The sequence below is a fragment of the Thalassophryne amazonica genome, chromosome 21, assembly GCF_902500255.1.
Source record: "Thalassophryne amazonica chromosome 21, fThaAma1.1, whole genome shotgun sequence".
Taxonomy (NCBI): Eukaryota; Metazoa; Chordata; class Actinopteri; order Batrachoidiformes; family Batrachoididae; genus Thalassophryne; species Thalassophryne amazonica.
This window is the reverse complement of record NC_047123.1, coordinates 659,902-679,094: the sequence shown is the minus strand read 5'-3', so window position 1 is coordinate 679,094 and position 19,193 is coordinate 659,902. Positions and strand designations below refer to the sequence as shown.

General features: G+C 44.8%; 1 protein-coding gene across 1 annotated transcript in view; it reads left to right on the top strand.

Annotated features, from left to right (window-relative positions):
* mcm9 (minichromosome maintenance 9 homologous recombination repair factor) overlaps positions 1-18,267 on the top strand; it is a 59,797-nt gene extending 41,530 nt beyond the window's left edge. The window contains exons 14-16 of the mRNA XM_034162787.1: positions 8,262-8,417; positions 17,350-17,489; positions 17,977-18,267. Of these exons, the coding sequence (XP_034018678.1) occupies positions 8,262-8,417; positions 17,350-17,489; positions 17,977-18,267 (587 nt within the window). The remainder of the gene's footprint in view (positions 1-8,261; positions 8,418-17,349; positions 17,490-17,976) is intronic.
* The last annotated feature ends 926 nt before the right edge of the window (positions 18,268-19,193 follow it).

Below are 19,193 nucleotides of genomic sequence, written 5' to 3'. Positions count from 1 at the left end.
TATATATATATATATATATATATATATATATATATATATATATATATATTCCACATAAGCGGCGCGATGTGGTCCTACAGGTGCCGGCTGGTTTCATGTTTTATATATTCCACATAAGCGGCGCGATGTGGTCCCACAGGTACCGGCTGGTTTCTTTTTTTTTATATTCCACATAAGCAGCGCGATGTGGTCCTACGGGTACCGGCTTGTTTAATTTTTTTTTTATTTTCCACATAAGCAGAGTAATGTGGTCCCACAGGTACCGGCTGGTTTCATGTTTTATATATTCCACATAAGCGGCGCGATGTGGTCCCACAGGTACCGGCAGGTTTCTTTTTTTTATATTCCACATAAGCAGCGCGATGTGGTCCTACGGGTACCGGCTTGTTTCATTTTTTTTTTTATTTTCCACATAAGCAGAGCAATGTGGTCCCACAGGTACCGGCTGGTTTCATGTTTTTTATATTCCACATAAGCGGCGCGATGTGGTCCCACAGGTACCGGCTGGTTTCATGTTTTTTTTTATATTCCACACAAGTGGCGCGATGTGGTCCTACGGGTACTGGCTTGTTTCATTTTTTTTTTTATTTTCCACATAAGCAGAGCAATGTGGTCCCACAGGTACTGGCTGGTTTCATGTTTTATATATTCCACATAAGCGGCGTGATGTGGTCCCACAGGTACCGTCTGGTTTCATTTTTTTTTTTATATATTCCACATAAGTGGCGCGATGTGGTCCCACAGGTACCGGCTGGTTTCATGTTTTATATATTCCACATAAGCGGCGCGATGTGGTCCCACAGGTACCGGCTGGTTTCTTTTTTTTATATTCCACATAAGCAGCGCGATGTGGTCCTATGGGTACCGGCTTGTTTCATCCATCCATCCATCCATCCATTTTCTCCCACTTTATCCGGATTCGGGTCGCGGGGGCAGCAGCTCAAGCAAAGCCGCCCAGACCTCCCGATCCACACACACCTGCCCCACCTCCTCCGGGGGAACCCCAAGGCGTTCCCAAGCCAGCCGAGAGATGTAATCCTTCCAGTGTGTCCTGGGTCTTCCCCGGGGCCTCCTCCCAATGGGACGTGCGCTGAACACCTCTCCAGCGAGGCGTCCAGGGGGCATCCGGAAAAGATGCCCGAGCCACCTCAACTGACTCCTTTCGACGTGGAGGAGCAGCGGCTCGACTCCGAGCTCCTCCCGAGTGACCGAGCTCCTCACCCTATCTCTAAGGGAGCGCCCAGCCATCCTACGGAGGAAACTCATCTCGGCCGCTTGTACTTGCGATCTCGTTCTTTCAGTCATGAGCCAAATCTCATGACCATAGGTGAGGATCGGAAAGTAGATCGATCGGTAAATCGAGAGCTTTGCCCCCCTACTCAGCTCTCCCTTCATCACGACGGTCCAATACAGCGACCGCATCACTGCAGACGCTGCGCCGATCCGTCTATCGATCTCACGCTCCATCCGTCCCTCACTTGTGAACAAGACAAGATACTTAAACTCCTCCACTTGAGACAAGGACACTCCACCGACCTGAAGAGGGTAAAGCACCTTTTTCCGGTCGAGAACCATGACCTCGGATTTGGAGGTGCTGATTTTCATCCCTTAGGCCTCACACTCGGCTGCAAACCGCCCCAGTGCATGCTGAAGGTCCTGATTTGACGAAGCCAACAGAACCACATCTTCCGCAAACCGCAGAGACGAGATTCTGTGGTTTCCAAACCAGATCCCCTCTACACCCTGGCTGCGCCTAGAAATTCTGTCCATAAAAATAATGAACATAACCGGTGACAAAGGGCAGCCCTGGCGGAGGCCAACGTGCACTGGAAACAGGTTTGACTTACTACCGGCAATGCGAACCAAGCTCCTGCTGCGGTCGTACAGGGACTGGATACCCCTTAGCAAAGGACCCCGTACTCCCAGAGCACTCCCCACAGGGTGCCCCGAGGGACACGGTCAAACGCCTTCTCCAGATCCACAAAACACATGTGGACTGGTTAGGCGAACTCCCATGAACCCTCAAGCACCCGATGGAGCGTGTAGAGCTGGTCCAGTGTGCTGCGACCAGGACAAAAACCACACTGCTCCTCCTGAATCCGAGGTTCGACCATCGGTCGAATTCTCCTCTCCAGTACTCTGGAATAGACCTTACCGGGGAGGCTGAGGAGTGTGATCCCCCTATAGTTGGAACACACCCTCTGGTCCCCCTTCTTAAACAAAGGGACCACCACCCCGGTCTGCCAGTCCAGAGGCACTGTCCCCAGTCGCCATGCGATGTTGCAGAGGCGTGTCAGCCAAGACAGTCCCACAACATCCAAAGACTTAAGGTACTCAGGACGGATTTCATCCACCCCAGGAGCCTTGCCACCGAGGAGCTTTCTAACCACCTTGGTGACTTCTGCCTGGGTAATGGATGAGTCCGCCTCTGGGTCCCCAGTCTCTGCCTCCTCTTCGGAAGACGTGACGATGGGATTGAGGAGATCCTCGAAGTACTCCTTCCACCGCCCAACAACATCCCCAGTCAGGGTCAACAGCTCCCCACCTGCACCGTAAACAGTGCCGGTGGAGAGCTGCTTCCGCCTCCTGAGGCGTCGGACAGTTTGCCAGAATCTCTTCGAGGCCGACCGATAGTCCTCCTCCATAGCCTCCCCGAACTCCTCCCAGACCCGAGTTTTTGCCTCTGCGACCGCACGGGCTGCAGCACGCTTGGCCTGCCGGTACCTGTCAGCTACCTCTGGGGTCCCACCTACCAACAAAGATAAGTAGGACTCCTTCTTCAGCTTGACGGCATCCCTTACTTCCGGTGTCCACCACCGGGTTCGGGGATTGCCGCTGGAACAGGCACCAGAGACCTTGCGACCACAGCTACGAGCGACGCATCAACAATGGAGGTGGAGAACATGGTCCACTCGGACTCCATGTCTCCAACCTCCCCTGGGATCTGGGAGAAGCTCTCCCAGAGGTGGGAGTTGAAGACCTCCCTGACAGAGGGTTCCGCCAGTCGTTCCCAGCAGACCCTCATGATACGTTTGGGCCTGCCAGGTCTGACAGGTCTGTTTCTTTTTTTTTTAAATTTTCCACATAAGCGGCGCGATGTGGTCCCACAGGTACCGGCTGGTTTCATTTTTTTTTTATATTCCACACAAGCGGCGTGATGTGGTCCCACAGGTACCGGTTGGTTTCTTTTTTTTATATTCCACATAAGCAGCACGATGTGGTCCTATGGGTACCGGCTTGTTTCATTTTTTTTTTTTTTTTTTTCCACATAAGCGGAGCGATGTGGTCCCACAGGTACCGGCTGGTTTCATTTTTTTTTTATATTCCACACAAGCGGTGTGATGTGGTCCCACAGGTACCGGTTGGTTTCTTTTTTTTATATTCCACATAAGCAGCACGATGTGGTCCTATGGGTACCGGCTTGTTTCATTTTTTTTTTTTTTTTTTTCCACATAAGCGGAGCGATGTGGTCCCACAGGTACCGGCTGGTTTCATTTTTTTTATATTCCACATAAGCGGCGCAATGTGGTCCTACGGGTACCGGCTGGTTTCTTTTTTTTTTTTTTTTATATTCCACATAAGCGGCGCGATGTGGTCCCACAGGTACCGCTGGTTTCATTTTTTTTTATATTCCACATAAGTGGCGCAATGTGATCCCACAGGTACCGCTGGTTTCATTTTTTTGTATTCCACATAAGCGGCGCGATGTGGTCCCACAGGAACCGGCTGGTTTCATTTTTTTTTATATATTCCACATAAGCGGCGCGATGTGGTCCCATAGGTACCGGCTGGTTTCATTTTTTTTATATTCCACATATTTGTTTTTTTTATATTCCACATAAGCGGCGCGATGTGGTCCCGCAGGTACCGCTGGTTTCATTTTTTTTTATATTCCACATATTTGTTTTTTTTATATTCCACATAAGCGGCGCAATGTGGTCCCATAGGTACCGGCTGGTTTCATTTTTTTTATAGTCCACATATTTGTTTTTTTTATATTCCACATAAGCGGCACGATGTGGTCCCGCAGGTACCGCTGGTTTCATTTTTTTTTTTATATTCCACATAAGTGGTGCAATGTGGTCCCACAGGTACCGGCCGGTTTCATTTTTTTTATATTCCAGATATATATTTTTTTTATATTCCACATAAGCGGCGCGATGTGGTCCCACAGGTACAGCTGGTTTCATTTTTTTTATATTCCACATATATATTTTTTATATTCCACATAAGCGGCATGATGTGGTCCCACAGGTACCAGCTGGTTTCATTTTTTTATATTCCACATATTTTTTTTTATATTCCACATAAGCGGCATGATGTGGTCCCACAGGTACCAGCTGGTTTCATTTTTTTTATATTCCACATATATATTTTTTTATATTCCACATAAGTGGCGCGATGTGGGCCCACAGGTACCAGCAGGTTTCATTTTTTTTATATTCCACATATATTTTTTTTATATTCCACATAAGCGGCATGATGTGGTCCCACAGGTACCGCTGGTTTCATTTTTTTAATATTCCACATAAGCGGTGTGATGTGGTCCCACAGGTACCGCTGGTTTCTTTTTTTTATATTCCACATAAGTGGCGCGATGTGGTCCCGCAGGTACCGCTGGATTCATTTTTTTTATATTCCACATATATTTTTTTTATATTCCACATAAGCGGCATGATGTGGTCCCACAGGTACCGCTGATTTCATTTTTTTATATTCCACATATATTTTTTTTATATTCCACATAAGCGGCATGATGTGGTCCCACAGGTACCGCTGGTTTCATTTTTTTTATATTCCACATAAGCGGCGCGATGTGGTCCCACAGGTACCGGCTGGTTTCATTTCTTTATGCTGCGTTTGCACATAACGACGACAAGTCACGAAAGCCACGAAGTAAGTACACATTCTTGGCCGCTGATCACGAATGTGATGATTCGGGGCAGAGGCGTCAGGTGTCCTCAGGAACTGTTGCAACCTGTTACCACACGTTACGATTAATGGCACCTGTTGCTGGAGAATTATCAGGAACCATTACGCACGGTCAAGAACAGTGTTCCGTGTTGTTGCGCGCTATTGCGCATAACAGCGCATCGTTAAGTTCTGTCACATTGTGAACGAGGTGAATTGTCTCCACACACACACACCCATATTCATCCAACCGAATTCAGATCGCTCCAGTTTTTCAGAAGAACTTTGTGACTGCATGTGTAATTGGGCTCTGTGCCATGGAGTGGTGCAGAAAGGAGGAGATGGACAGAGCCAGATGTGTCGCGTCATGCGGCTCTCATCTCGCGCATTTTCCCAAACATCAGGCACATGCAGCAGGTGGAACACCTGCAGGAGCGCGCTGAAGAGCACTGAAATTAGTCTTTTAGCCGACTTGGTGTCAGCAATCAAACTGAATGTGGTGTAGCAGGGTTTAATTGTGCGCACGCTTCTTCCTCCGCCGGACTGGAGGAGGTGCAGAGATGTCTGGCTGCATGTGAGTCTCCTCTTGCTCCTCTGGTTGCTCAGACTCGTTCTCCCGCTCATCGGTTACAACAGCAGGTGGAACACCTGCAGGAGCATCCTGAGGAGCTTCAGCAGGAACTGTGGAATGACACTTGGAGCCGAGTTTAATTGTGCGCACGTGACAGAAAACTGATTCGTCGTGGAGCGCAGTGAAATGTGACACCGTGTTACAAGTCAAAGGATTCAAAGGATTCAAGGATTCAAAAAAAATTTATTGTCATATGCACAGAAGAACATGTTCCCTGCACAGTGAAATGTGTCTACTGCATTTAACCCATCCTAATTGCCAGTAGGAGCAGAGGTCACCATTAGGCGCCCGGGGACCAGCTCCAGATGTACATCCCTGCCTTGGTCAACAGCAGGGCTGAGCAAACCAACACCGACCCATAACAAACAACACACACACAACACACAACACATAGGCTGGCCCGGTACATAAAACATATATATGAACACGAGGGAAAAGGAGAAAAAAAAAAAAACCCTCATAGCTGCTGCATTACACAGCGGCAATGAAGAAAAAAATCCCCATCAGCACAGAAAAACAATAATCACATAGACAAAAACAAGGACACAGGACGACAACCGAGATTTATCAGAACACTCTGGAGGCAGCCTGTTTGGCGCCGTCAACGGCCTTGTCCAACAATCCTGGAGGGGGAGGGGGCAGCCCTGCACAGTCTGAGCAGTCCTGAACAGTTCTAACACAGTCAACGTCAGAGCTGGAGAAGCTGAGGGGAGGGGGGAAGACCAGGTAGCGAGGCTTAAGTGTTGATCTTCTGAGGCGGTTTTATCACAGCGACCTTGCAGTGCAGCTGTATTTGGGGAAGCCAAATGAATAGCCAGATTAGCAGACGCCTGAAAGATTCCACAGTTCTGAGAACAGAGTGGCTCTCAATGCATCTGAATGTAGAATGTGGTCTTCACAGACGGTCAGAGCGGGTTTCCAGGGCTGCAATTCTATTCGAGATATTTTCCAACGCGCGGTTAACCCCCGCCGACTGCGCAGCCACTGCCTTCCCAATAGAATCAATCATGTAGGGCAGCCTAGAAGGACCAATCAAAGCTGCTTCCACTTTCTTGATTTTCCGGTAGACCAGCATAGTGCCCGCTCCACACATCAGAAAGCCGGTCACCACCAAGCCGAATATGTACACATCTTCGATGTCTTCCACAGAAAGCATGCCATCTCCTCCACGAGTCCATCACGTAACCCATCGCATGCGTCCCGGCAGGACAGGTCGGGTCCTCCGCCCCCGAATGTCTTGTAGAAAAAATAGTGTAAATTGCGTTCAGAGACCACTTTAACAGATCCATTTTAGTCATTTTCCAGAAGAGCAAAGCTGCAGCCTCACAGACAACACGCCACAGAAGCAGGAAAGATAAGGAGGGAGGGAGAAGAGAAAAGTGCGTCCGTCTCGGCCGAGTGCAAGCTGGCAAAAAAAGCCGTGTCAAAACTTGACAGTTCCGTGTCACTTCGTAATAATGCGTGACAGTTTGGTCTCCAAGAACCATCTCATGAACCACTACGAATGTTGTCACGTTCTATTAAGGATCAATACTCATCAAGATGGATCAATACGCTCAGTTGCGACCTCCACGACGTGAGACGAAATGAGGGTGTTGTGTGACATTCGTGGAAGATTTTTTGACAGGCAAAAACATTCTCCACGAATATCAAGAATATCACGCACCAACACGCACTATTAAGAAACCTATTCAGATTAAGAATGTCAGGAATGTGTCATGAATGACAGAAAAATGACATTTGTAACATGTCTTGCTTATGTGTAAACGCACCTTTATATATTCCACATAAGCGGCGCGATGTGGTCCCACAGGTACCGGCTGGTTTTTTATATTTCCTCTACATAAGCAGTGTGATGTACCACAGCTGGCACTGTGTGTTCCTGCCCAAAAGACACCGGTGTGTGCACGAACTCTCGCACCAGGTTCGTCTCCGCGATGCTTCATGGTGCGTTAATTTCACAATAATTGTTTCACGCTGTTTTGCTGTTTTTGTCCAGACACCGTCCAAACTTCGCACTATGTGTGAAGGGGCCATTACCAAGGGAAAAGTCTAAGAAATGTCTAAGAATTCTAAGAATAGTGTGCACACGCACACTAGTGATGACGGCGCTTAACAGCTTACTGACGCTGGTCATTCATTCTTCTAGCACAAAAGACAAAACAAAACATGACATCTCTAGCTATTGTAGAACCGCTGTCAGGTGAAGAGCTCAACACATTTCTGTCACAAATTTTTGCTGGACTGAGAAAAGCAGACGGCAGTCTGTACACAAAGAAGTCAGTGCACGTCATCAGCGATGGACAACATGGTCAGGATTGTTTTTGAACTATCTGACTGTTTTTGCAAATTGACTGAGAACAGTTTTGGATTGGACTGATATTTAAGTTTGTTTTGGACTGTTTGGTACCTCTTGACATCAAAGGAACCAGTGATGCACCAAAATGTACTGTACGTCCCTTTTCTCTTGTTTATAAATTAATAAAATATCAAATGACAAGGATCTATTTTAGGTGTTATATAAAACAAATAATGAGTGGTTTTTGTTCGTTCAATGGAAAGAAAATTTTGTTAATGAGAGAATCCACCCCCTCCTCCACCAGAAGTGACAAACACTAAAAAACTGTTGGCGCATGTGTGTGTGTGTGTGTGTGTGCACGCACATGTCGGTGTGTGTGTCTGTGCGTATGTATGCATGCGCATGTGTGTGCGTGTGTAGGAAACACGCTGGTCAGGCTGGCTGTGGAGTTGAAGAGGAGTCAGAAACGATTAGTGTTGTGCAGGACGTGGCCTCGGGGCCTCGCCTTCTCTGCAGGGGAGGAACGAGGGATGATGAAAGGAGGAGTGTCAGCACCCAGCAAACAGGATTCCTTCAGTAGAATTAGGCCACATCACTCTTTTTCTTTGTTTCATGCATCACCACTTCTTTCTTTCAGTTTTTCCTTTCATAAATTCTTCCTATTTTAAGTTTTCTTTTTTGTTTTGCAAGTTTTTCTATAAATTCAAATTTTCTAAATTTCATACATTTTACAAGAATAGTAAAGTAACCAAAAGTAGAAAATGCAGCAGAATAAAATAAAATGGCTCCACGGTGGCTTAGTGGGTAGCACTGCTGCCTCACAGCATGAAGGTTGTGGGATTGATTCCCACTTGGTCCTTTCTGTGTAGAGTGTACATGTGCTCCCCGTGTTCACATAGGTTCACATAGGTTCATGTAAGTTCGCCCGGCTCCGCCCACTTCCACAGACTTGCGGTTCGGTGACTCCAGACCGACTGTAGGTGTCACTGTGTTTGTCTGTATGTGACCCATGACAGACTGGCGTCCTGTCCAGGGTGAACCCCGCCTCTTGCCCAGTGACTGCTGGGATAAGCTTCAGCTCCACATGCCCCTTAACATGACCCCATGATCCTTAGCAGGAATAAATGGTTATAGAAAAGGAATTTATAAAATATGGGGGGTTGAAGTTGGGAGTTGTTGGCCTCATTGCTGAAGGCTTAAGAGACTAGGAAAGCCATCCAGGCAACTCCAACAGAGTTACAGAGTTTTATGATTCTGAATTTTGTTTGACAGTTTCCTGGTGGAACACAGAAGGAAGTAAGGAAGACATGAAATTTAGATACATTTTGCCAGAAGGCACGTGGGAGACTCAAACCTAGACATGATCTGGTTTCTTGTCACTGTTTAACTGCTCACAGACCTACATAAAGGTATACTGAATATATTTGAAATATTAACCAAGCTAAACAAATGAATCAGTTATAAAGCGGTTGTTCTTCTGTTAAATTCCACCTTCGTTCTCACTCTTCTGAATAAAATACTCTTCTTACAGCATTTGTGATCATTGGCTGAACAAAATAAAACCTTTTCTTCTGTTTAATGGGATCTTCATATGTAAAGTCTGATGTGGTGTAAGTACACAGTAAAAAACTAAGCGCAAGTCCTGTGGAGCTGGATCCCATCCATCAAAGCTTCTCCAACTCTGAGCCTCCAACTTAAGAACAAATCCTGTTTTAATGCCAGAATTCATTGGTTGAAGTATTTCTGCATGAATCCGGCTCATTTTGGCACCTCTGATTGATGTGTCTCTAAAAACAAACGGACATGCTCGGGCAAATCCTGAGAAAAGTAGGGATCCTGTCCCGCCTCAGGGGAGGAGTCTCTCAGATGCATTATTCACATGCCCTCGAGGCAGGCTTTCAAGACTTCTGTGCCCTGAGGGCAAAAAAAAATCCCAAATAAATGATCTCAGCTGATGCACAATTAATGGCTGAGAGGCAGAAAGAGCTCAACACCCCTGGTGCCATGGGTGTGCAGAGATGGAAGTTTCATCTTTAAGGCAGCCTCCTGCCTTGGTTCACAGCAGAGTCACTGCAGAAATCACACTGGAAGCTTCCAGGATTCAGCAGACCATATGGTTGTTGAACAATAACACAAAACGTTTTTTCACTCATAGTTAGTGGTTGGGTGAAGCCACTTTTTAAATCGTAATGACAACAGAAATTACCAAAATGACCTTGAACAAAAGTTTACATCCCCCAGTTCTTAGTACAATAAACTTTATCAGTTTGAACATTAATCTTGTCTTTGTGGTGTATTCAGTTGATTATAGGTTGAAGAGGATTTGAAAATCATTGTATTCTGTTTTTATTTACATTTTACACATCGTCCCAACTTCACTGGAATTGGGGTTGTACTTACTTGTGGACTCCACCCCAAATGTAATGTGTATGGTTGTGGCCAAAAAGTTCAACTTTGTCTCATCACTCCAAATGAGTTTGTTCTCTGTGCTGTTTGGCGTAGTAAGTGGGATACTTTGTGACATTTGTGTAGTAATGGCTTTATTCTGGCAACTCAACCATGCAGCCTATTTTTCTTCAAGTGCCTCCTTATTGTGCATCTTGAAACAGCCACACCACTTTTTTTCAGAGTCCTGTATTTCAGTTGAAGTTATTTGTGGGTTTTTCTTTGCATCCCAAACAATTTTTCTGGCAGTTGTTGCTGAAATTTGTGTTGGTCTACCTGACTGTGGTTTGGTTCCAACAAAATCCCTTAGTTTCCACTTCTTAATTAGAGTTTGAACACTGCTGATTGGCATTCTCAGTCCCTTGGATATCTTTGTATATCCATTTCCTGTTTTATACAATTTAATTACCTTTTCTTTGACAATTCTTTTGCTTTCCCTATGACTCAGAAACCAGAAACTTCAGTGCAGCACTGGATGAAAGATACAAGGGTCTGTCAGGAGCCCAGAAACTCATTGACCTTTCATACACACACATTGATTACAAGCAAACAGATCACAGGTGAGGATGGTTACTTTTTATAACCATTCAAACCCATTTGCATCAACTTGTGTGCATGTTATCAGGCCAAAATCAGCAGGGTATGTAAACTTTTGACAAGGGTCATTTGGGTAGTTTCTGTTGTCATTATTAGTCTTGGGGCTGATTTCCAAAAGCCCTTAGATTTAAAGTTTGCTGCACTGCTCCGGTCTATCGAGTCAGCTGTCATATTCTTTGCCTGACCATTCCTGCAACAAGACAGTTCTTGTATGAGGGAAGTCTTGAATGCTCTACTCCTCAGAGACTTCTTCAGCTGTTTGTCAACCCACTGTGCTGCTGAAAGTATCTTGGTCATAAGTCTCCCAGAGGCAGCAGTACTCCTGTGATTACACTCCACATTCGTGATAGATACCTCAGGGTATGTGTCCACCATCCAATCTATGCAACCTTCTGGCATCTGCTGAATCGCAGAGAAAGGAGTAAAAACAAAACAAAAAAATCACCCAGGGACCCAGTCCCCCAACCTTAAAAAAAACAAAAAAAGGTTAAATTTTACAAGTTGGGGAAAAAACAAAACAGAAACCACATCCCATCACCATTTCAGCCAAATGTCAAGATTGTGGTGCAGCTATTTTGTTATTTGTGTCCAAATAAAGCTTTTTGCATGGAAGCGCTCAGGTTGTTTTGGATTTTTGCTTTGATACTTGTCTCTTTTTTGATCCAGAACACCTTTTTTTGTACACATTTTGGATGTGCGTGTCTCTTCTGATTTACTAAGATTTTGGCGCAAAAGACATTGTGCCATTGTTTAGGGACAGCCCTGGACTACTGATGTTGCTTAAAAAGGCAAAAGTACTTTTTATCCGATTACTTGATTAATCGCCAGAATAATCGATAGAATATCAAATCAAATCAATTTTATTTATATAGCGCCAAATCACAACAAAGAGTTGCCCCAAGGCGCTTTATATTGTAAGGCAAAAGCCATACAATAATTACAGAAAAACCCCAAAGGTCAAAACGACCCCCTGTGAGCAAGCACTTGGTGACAGTGGGAAGGAAAACTCCCTTTTAACAGGAAGAAACCCCCAGCAGAACCAGGCCCAGGGAGGGGCAGTCTTCTGCTAGGACTGGTTGGGGCTGAAGGGAGAGAATCAGGAAAAAGACATGCTGTGGAAGAGAGCAGAGATCAATCACTAATGATTAAATGCAGAGTGGTGCATACAGAGCAAAAAGAGAAAGAAACACTCAGTGCATCATGGGAACCCCCCCAGCAGTCTAAGTCTATAGCAGCATAACTAAGGGATGGTTCAGGGTCACCTGATCCAGCCCTAACTATAAGCTTTAGCAAAAAGGAAAGTTTTAAGCCTAATCTTAAAAGTAGAGAGGGTGTCTGTCTCCCTGATCCGAATTGGGAGCTGGTTCCACAGGAGAGGAGCCTGAAAGCTGAAGGCTCTGCCTCCCATTCTACTCTTACAAACCCTAGGAACTACAAGTAAACCTAAATGCATGAATTAGTTTTTCAGCATCACTCTGAGACAAGACCTTTCTAATTTTAGAGATATTGCGTAAATGCAAAAAAGCAGTCCTACATATTTGTTTAATATGCGCTTTGAATGACATATCCTGATCAAAAATGACTCCAAGATTTCTCACAGTATTACTAGAGGTCAGGGTAATGCCATCCAGAGTAAGGATCTGGTTAGACACCATGTTTCTAAGATTTGTGGGGCCAAGTACAATAACTTCAGTTTTATCTGAGTTTAAAAGCAGGAAATTAGAGGTCATCCATGTCTTTATGTCTGTAAGACAATCCTGCAGTTTAGCTAATTGGTGTGTGTCCTCTGGCTTCATGGATAGATAAAGCTGGGTATCATCTGCGTAACAATGAAAATTTAAGCAATGCTGTCTAATAATACTGCCTAAGGGAAGCATGTGTAAAGTGAATAAAATTGGTCCTAGCACAGAACCTTGTGGAACTCCATAATTAACCTTAGTCTGTGAAGAAGATTCCCCATTTACATGAACAAATTGTAATCTATTAGATAAATATGATTCAAACCACCGCAGCACAGTGCCTTTAATACCTATGGCATGCTCTAATCTCTGTAATAAAATTTTATGGTCAACAGTATCAAAAGCAGCACTGAGGTCTAACAGAACAAGCACAGAGATGAGTTTGATGGTTTGGAGGAAGTAACTAATGAAAATAACTCAGACAGAACAATCGGAGAGAAAGAGTCTAACCAAATACCAGCATTACTGAAAGCAGCCAAAGAGAACGATATGTCTTTGGGATGGTTATGAGTAATTTTTTCTCTAATAGTTAAAATTTTATTAGCAAATAAAGTCATGAAGTCATTACTAGTTAAAGTTAAAGGAATACTCGGCTCAATAGAGCTCTGACTCTTTGTCAGCCTGGCTACAGTGTTGAAAAGAAACCTGGGGTTGTTCTTATTTTCTGCAATTAGTGATGAGTAGTAAGATGTCCTAGCTTTATGGAGGGCTTTTTTATAGAGCAACAGACTCTTTTTCCAGGCTAAGTGAAGATCTTCTAAATTAGTGAGACGCCATTTCCTCTCCAACTTACGGGTTATCTGCTTTAAGCTGCGAGTTTGTGAGTTATACCACGGAGTCAGGCACTTCTGATTTAAAGCTCTCTTTTTCAGAGGAGCTACAGCATCCAAAGTTGTCTTCAATGAGGATGTAAAACTATTGACGAGATACTCTATCTCACTCACAGAGTTTAGGTAGCTACTCTGCACTGTGTTGGTATATGGCATTAGAGAACATAAAGAAGGAATCATATCCTTAAACCTAGTTACAGCGCTTTCCGAAAGACTTCTACTGTAATGAAACTTATTCCCCACTGCTGGGTAGTCCATTAAAGTAAATGTAAATGTTATTAAGAAATGATCAGACAGAAGGGGGTTTTCAGGGAATACTGTTAAGTCTTCAATTTCCATACCATAAGTCAGAACAAGATCTAAAGTATGGTTAAAGTGGTGGGTGGACTCATTTACATTTTGAGCAAAGCCAATCAAGTCTAACAATAGATTAAATGCAGTGTTGAGGCTGTTATTCTCAGCATCTGTGTGGATGTTAAAATCGCCCACTATAATTATCTTATCTGAGCTAAGCACTAAGTCAGACGAAAATTCACAGAGAAACTCATAGTAACGACCAGATGGATGATAGATAACAACAAATAAAACTGGTTTTTGGGACTTCCAATTTGGATGGACAAGACTAAGAGTCAAGCTTTCAAATGAATTAAAGCTCTGTCTGGGTTTTTGATTAATTAATAAGCTGGAATGGAAATTTGCTGATAATCCTCCCCCTCGGCCCGTGCTACGAGCGTTCTGACAGTTAGTATGACTCGGGGGTGTTGACTCATTTAAACTAACATATACTAATTTGATATGTATATACTAATTTGATACTAATTTGATATTAAACTAACATATACTAATCATTTAAACTAACGAATAATCCATTACTAAAATAATCGATAGTTGCAGCTGTAATTTAGAGCTTCATGCTTAAGGCTGTGAATACTTATGTAAAGCGCCTTGGGGCAACTGTTTGTTGTGATTTGGCGCTATATAAAAAAATTGATTGATTGACTTATGTCCATGTGATTTTTTTTAAATTTGCTTTTGTTTTTTATTTTTAATAAATATGCAAAAATCTAATAAAAAACTTTTTCCACATTGTCTTTATGCAGCATTGTGTGTAGACGTTTGAGGAGAAAAAAAAAATAATTTTATCTATTTTGGAATAGGGCACAAATCTGGGGAAGGGTACAGAAACATTTCTGATGCTTTGAAGGTCCCAGTGAGCACAGTGGCCTCCATCATCTGTAAATGGAAGAAGTTCAGATCCACCAGGACTCTTCCTAGAGCTGGACGCCCATCTACACTGAGCGATCAGGAGAGAAGGAGAGAGGTGACCAAGAACCCAGTGGTCACTCTGTCAGAGCTCCAGCATTCCTCTGTGGAGAGAGGAGAACCTTCCAGAAGGACAACCATCTACCACCAGAGATGGTTGGTAGAGTGGTATGGTAGAGTGGCCAGACAGAAGCCACTCCTTAGTAAAAAGCACATGGCAGCCCACCTGGAGTTTGACAAAAGGCACCTGAAGGACTCTCAGACCAGGAGAAACAAAATTCTCTGGTGTGGTGAGACAAAGACTGAACTCTTTGGCATCATGTTTGGAAGAAACCAGGCACCATCCCTACAGTGAAGCATGGTGGTGGCAGCATCATGCTGTGGGGATGTTTTTCAGCAGCAGGAACTGGGAGACTAGTCAGGATTGAGGGAAAGATGAATGCAGCAATGTACAGAGACATCCTGGATGAAAACCTGCTCCAGAGCGCTCTGGACCTCAGACTGGGGCGACGGTTCATCTTTCAGCAGAAGAATGACCCTAAGCACACAGCCAAGATATCAAAGGAGTGTCTTCAGGACAACTCTGTGAATGTCCTTGAGTGGTCCAGCCAGAGTCCAGACCTGAATCTGACTGAACATCTCTGGAGAGATCTGAAAATGTCTGTGCACCGACGCTCCACATCCAACCTGATGGAGCTTGAGAGGTGCTGCAAAGAGGAATGGACCAAACTGTACAAAGATAGGTGCACCAAGCGTGTGACATCATATTCAAGAAGAGTTGAGGCTGGAATTGCTGCCAAAGGTACATCAACAAAGTACTGAACAAAGACTGTGAATATTTATGGATGTGGGATTTCTTAGGTTTTCATTTTTGATGAATTTGCAGAAATTATATATAAAAACTTTATTCATGTTGTAATTATGGGGTGCTGTGAGTAGAATTTTGAGGGAAAAAATTTATTTCATCCATTTTGGCATAAGGCTGTAACACAACAAAATGTGGAAAAAGTGAAGCCTTGTGAATACTTTCTGGATGCAGTGTATTAGCTTGTCCAATCTCTTCTTGTCCACTTCTGCGATGCTTCTGCTGCAGCAGATGACACAGAAATAGTGGCTGATACCTCCCCAGACTCAAAGAAGGTCTGGAGTGGCTCTGGTCCTTTGTGGAAAGTGCAGTTATACGAGGTCTGTTAGAAATGTTTCCGACCTTTTTATTTTTTTCAAAAACTATATGGATTTGAATCATGTGCGCTTGCATCAGCCAAGCTTGAACCTTCGTGTGCATGCGTGAGTTTTTTCATGCCTGTCAGTTGCGTCATTCGCCTGTGGGCAGGCTTTCAGTGAGCACTGGTCCAGCCCCCTCATCGGATTTTCATTGTCAGGGAAATGGCTGAGCGACTGCCGCTTTGCTCCATGAAAATTTTTTCAGAAACTGTGAGAGACAGCCAGGTGGAAACCATTCTAAAGATTCAGACGGCTTTCGGTGAGGATACTCTGGGCGTCACACAGATTAAGGAGCATTACAACCGGATTAAAGACGGCCCACAGTGGCGGAGGGCGCGCCGCACTTCGAGTGGCCATCGACAGGCTGAAACGACCAGATCATTTCCAAAGTGAAGGCTGTGTTGATCCGGGACGTCGTGTGACTACTAGAGAAATTGCAGAAAATGTGGACATCAGCACTTTTGCGGCACATTCCACTGTTACAGGAGATTTTGTAATGAAAGACGTGCGGAGGAATTCGCACGTCGGGACGGAGCCGCTCATGGTGCACAACAAAAAACACCTCCGTGTTGGAAGTCTCACAGGACATGTTGTGACATGCCCAGCTGTTACACAATTTCTCGGATACTCACTTGACTGAAAAGCCACTGAAACCTGTCTGAATCTTCCGAATGGTTTCCAACACGGAGGTGTTTTTTGTTGTGCACCATTGAGGCTCTGTCCTGATGCGCAAATTCCTCCGTATGTCTTTCATTACAAAATCTCCTGTAACAGTGGAATGTGCCACAAAAGTGCTGATGTCCACATTTTCTGCCATTTCTCTGGTAGTCAGACGACATCCCGGATCAACACAACCTTCACTTTGGAAATGATCTGGTCGTTTCAGCCTGTCGATGGCCGCTCGGAGCTCAGCGCACCCTCCGCCAGTGTGGGCCGTCTTTAATCCGGTTGTAATGCTCCTTAATCTGTGTGACACCAATAGAATCTTCACCGAAAGCCGTCTGAATCTTCCAAATGGTTTCCACCTGGCTATCTCACACAGTTTCTGAAAAAATTTTCATGGAGCAAAGCGGCAGTCGCTCAGCCATTTCCCTGACAATGAAAATCCAACGAGGGGGCTGGATCAGTGCTCACTCAAAGCCTGCCCACAGGCAAATGACGCAACCGACAGGCGTGAAAAAACTCACGCCTGCGCACGAAGGTTCAAGCTTGGCTGATGTAAGCGCACATGTTTCAAATCCATATATATTTTTTGAAAAAAATAACAAGGTCGGATAGTTTTCTAACAGACCTCGTATTTGTATTCTAGTCCAGCTCATTATTCAGGTGAACACATCACTGTTAGATCAAGATGAAAGTTTCCATTTGTCCAATTGTGTGTCTTTCTTCTGATGTCCTCCTTGGTCACAGGAGATGGCCTGGACAACAGCCTGGCCTCACCTGGAACGGGAGACGAGGACGACCAGGACAAAAAGCGACAAAAGAAACGAGGCATCTTCCCCAAAGTGGCCAAAAATATAATGAGAGCGTGGCTCTTCCAGCACCTCACAGTAAGGAACCCACCAGCACCATCTTCAACTCTTCCATCTCTCTTTCTGTCAGGTGGTTCATCTTTGTTTTCTCTGAGTAACACAAAGAGAAACTTGGTGTCTAAATTCATTTGGGAACCAAAGCTGGACTTAGCAATGGACAGAGCAAAGAAGGTGTGTCATGGAAAGTCCCATCTTCATATAAACGTACAGAAATCAACATCACATGAAGAAGCAGCTCTGTTTCAATGCTTGAGAGGTTTAAAGAGGTTTTAAAATTCAAAAGATGCCATCTTGAGTTTTTCCCTCCACTTCTACTTTTCACTGAAGTGCAAGATGGTTGCCGTGAAGTGCACAACTTGCTGTTGCTGCTGCTCGTGTACCTGTTCTGTTGTGTCTTTTGTTGTTTGTCATCCTTCTGGTTCATGATGGTGTTGCTGCTCGTTGACAAAGAACTACAGGACTTAATGACTACAGACCCGTCACCCTGACCTCTGTGGTGATGAAGACCTTCAAGCGACTTGTCCTTACACACCTCAAGGCCATCGCTGACTCTCACCCGGATCCCCTGCAGTTCACCTACAAAGCCACCAGGTCAGTAGACGACACTGTCAACACGGCCCTCCACCTCATCCTCCAGCATCTGGACTCTCCAGGAACCTACACCAGGATTCTGTTTGTGGACTTAAGCTCTGCTTTCAGTATGACCATCTCGGCTGGCCCTGGTGCAGGACAAACTCTCTCAGCTTGGCATGCATGTGGATCACCGACTTCCTGTCCAACAGGAGGCAGCACATGAAGCTGGGAGGGCATGTGTCCAACACACAGTCCATCAGTTCTGGCAACACTGCCTTCTTTCTCCTCTACTCTTCTCCCTGTACACCAACAGCTACACCTCCAGTCACCAGTCTGTGAAGCTTGCAGGCGATACAACCCTCATCGGTCTAAACTCTGATGTGGACGAGTCTACCTGCAGACGGGAGATCAACCACCTGGTGTTCTGGTGCAGACAGAACAATCTAGAGCTCAATGCCCTCAAGACAGTGAGATGGTTGTTGATTTCAGAAAGAACCCTGTCCCGGCCAACCCCATCACCCTGTGTGACTCCCCAGTCATCATTGTGGAGTCCTTGTGCTACCTGGGGATCACCATCACCCAGGATCTCAAGTGGGAGCTGAACATCAGCTCTCTCATCAAGAGAGCACAACAGAAGATGTACTTTCAGAGGAAGTTCAACCTGCCAAAAACAATGATGGCAGTGTAGAAGTTCACCATCATTGCATTCATCATCATCTGTGCTTCCATCACGTCTGGTACGCTGCTGCCACCGCTAAGGACCAGAAGCAGACTGCAGCGTATCATCCATGCAGCAGAGAAGGTGATGGACTGCAGTTCTGCCAGCCCTAACCCTAACACAAAATTTTGTCACCCTTCTTAAATTCACAGCTAGACTAATAAATAATGCCAGAAACCCCCCATTTAGCCTGCTCCCCCCTCCCGCTAACCATAAAGTACAGAATGGTCGTACCCTGCACTGAAAGGTACTGTACACCTGCACACCAGTCACCTGTTTTTGCATAGTCCCCATTTCATTAAGTTATATTTATTTAACAGTGAATATAGTTTTGTCTATTGACTCTTTATTTCTTTCAGAAGTGTTTTTCTTTTCATTTCTTATTATTTATGCACTAATAATACCAGGTCAAATTCCTTGTATGTGCAAAC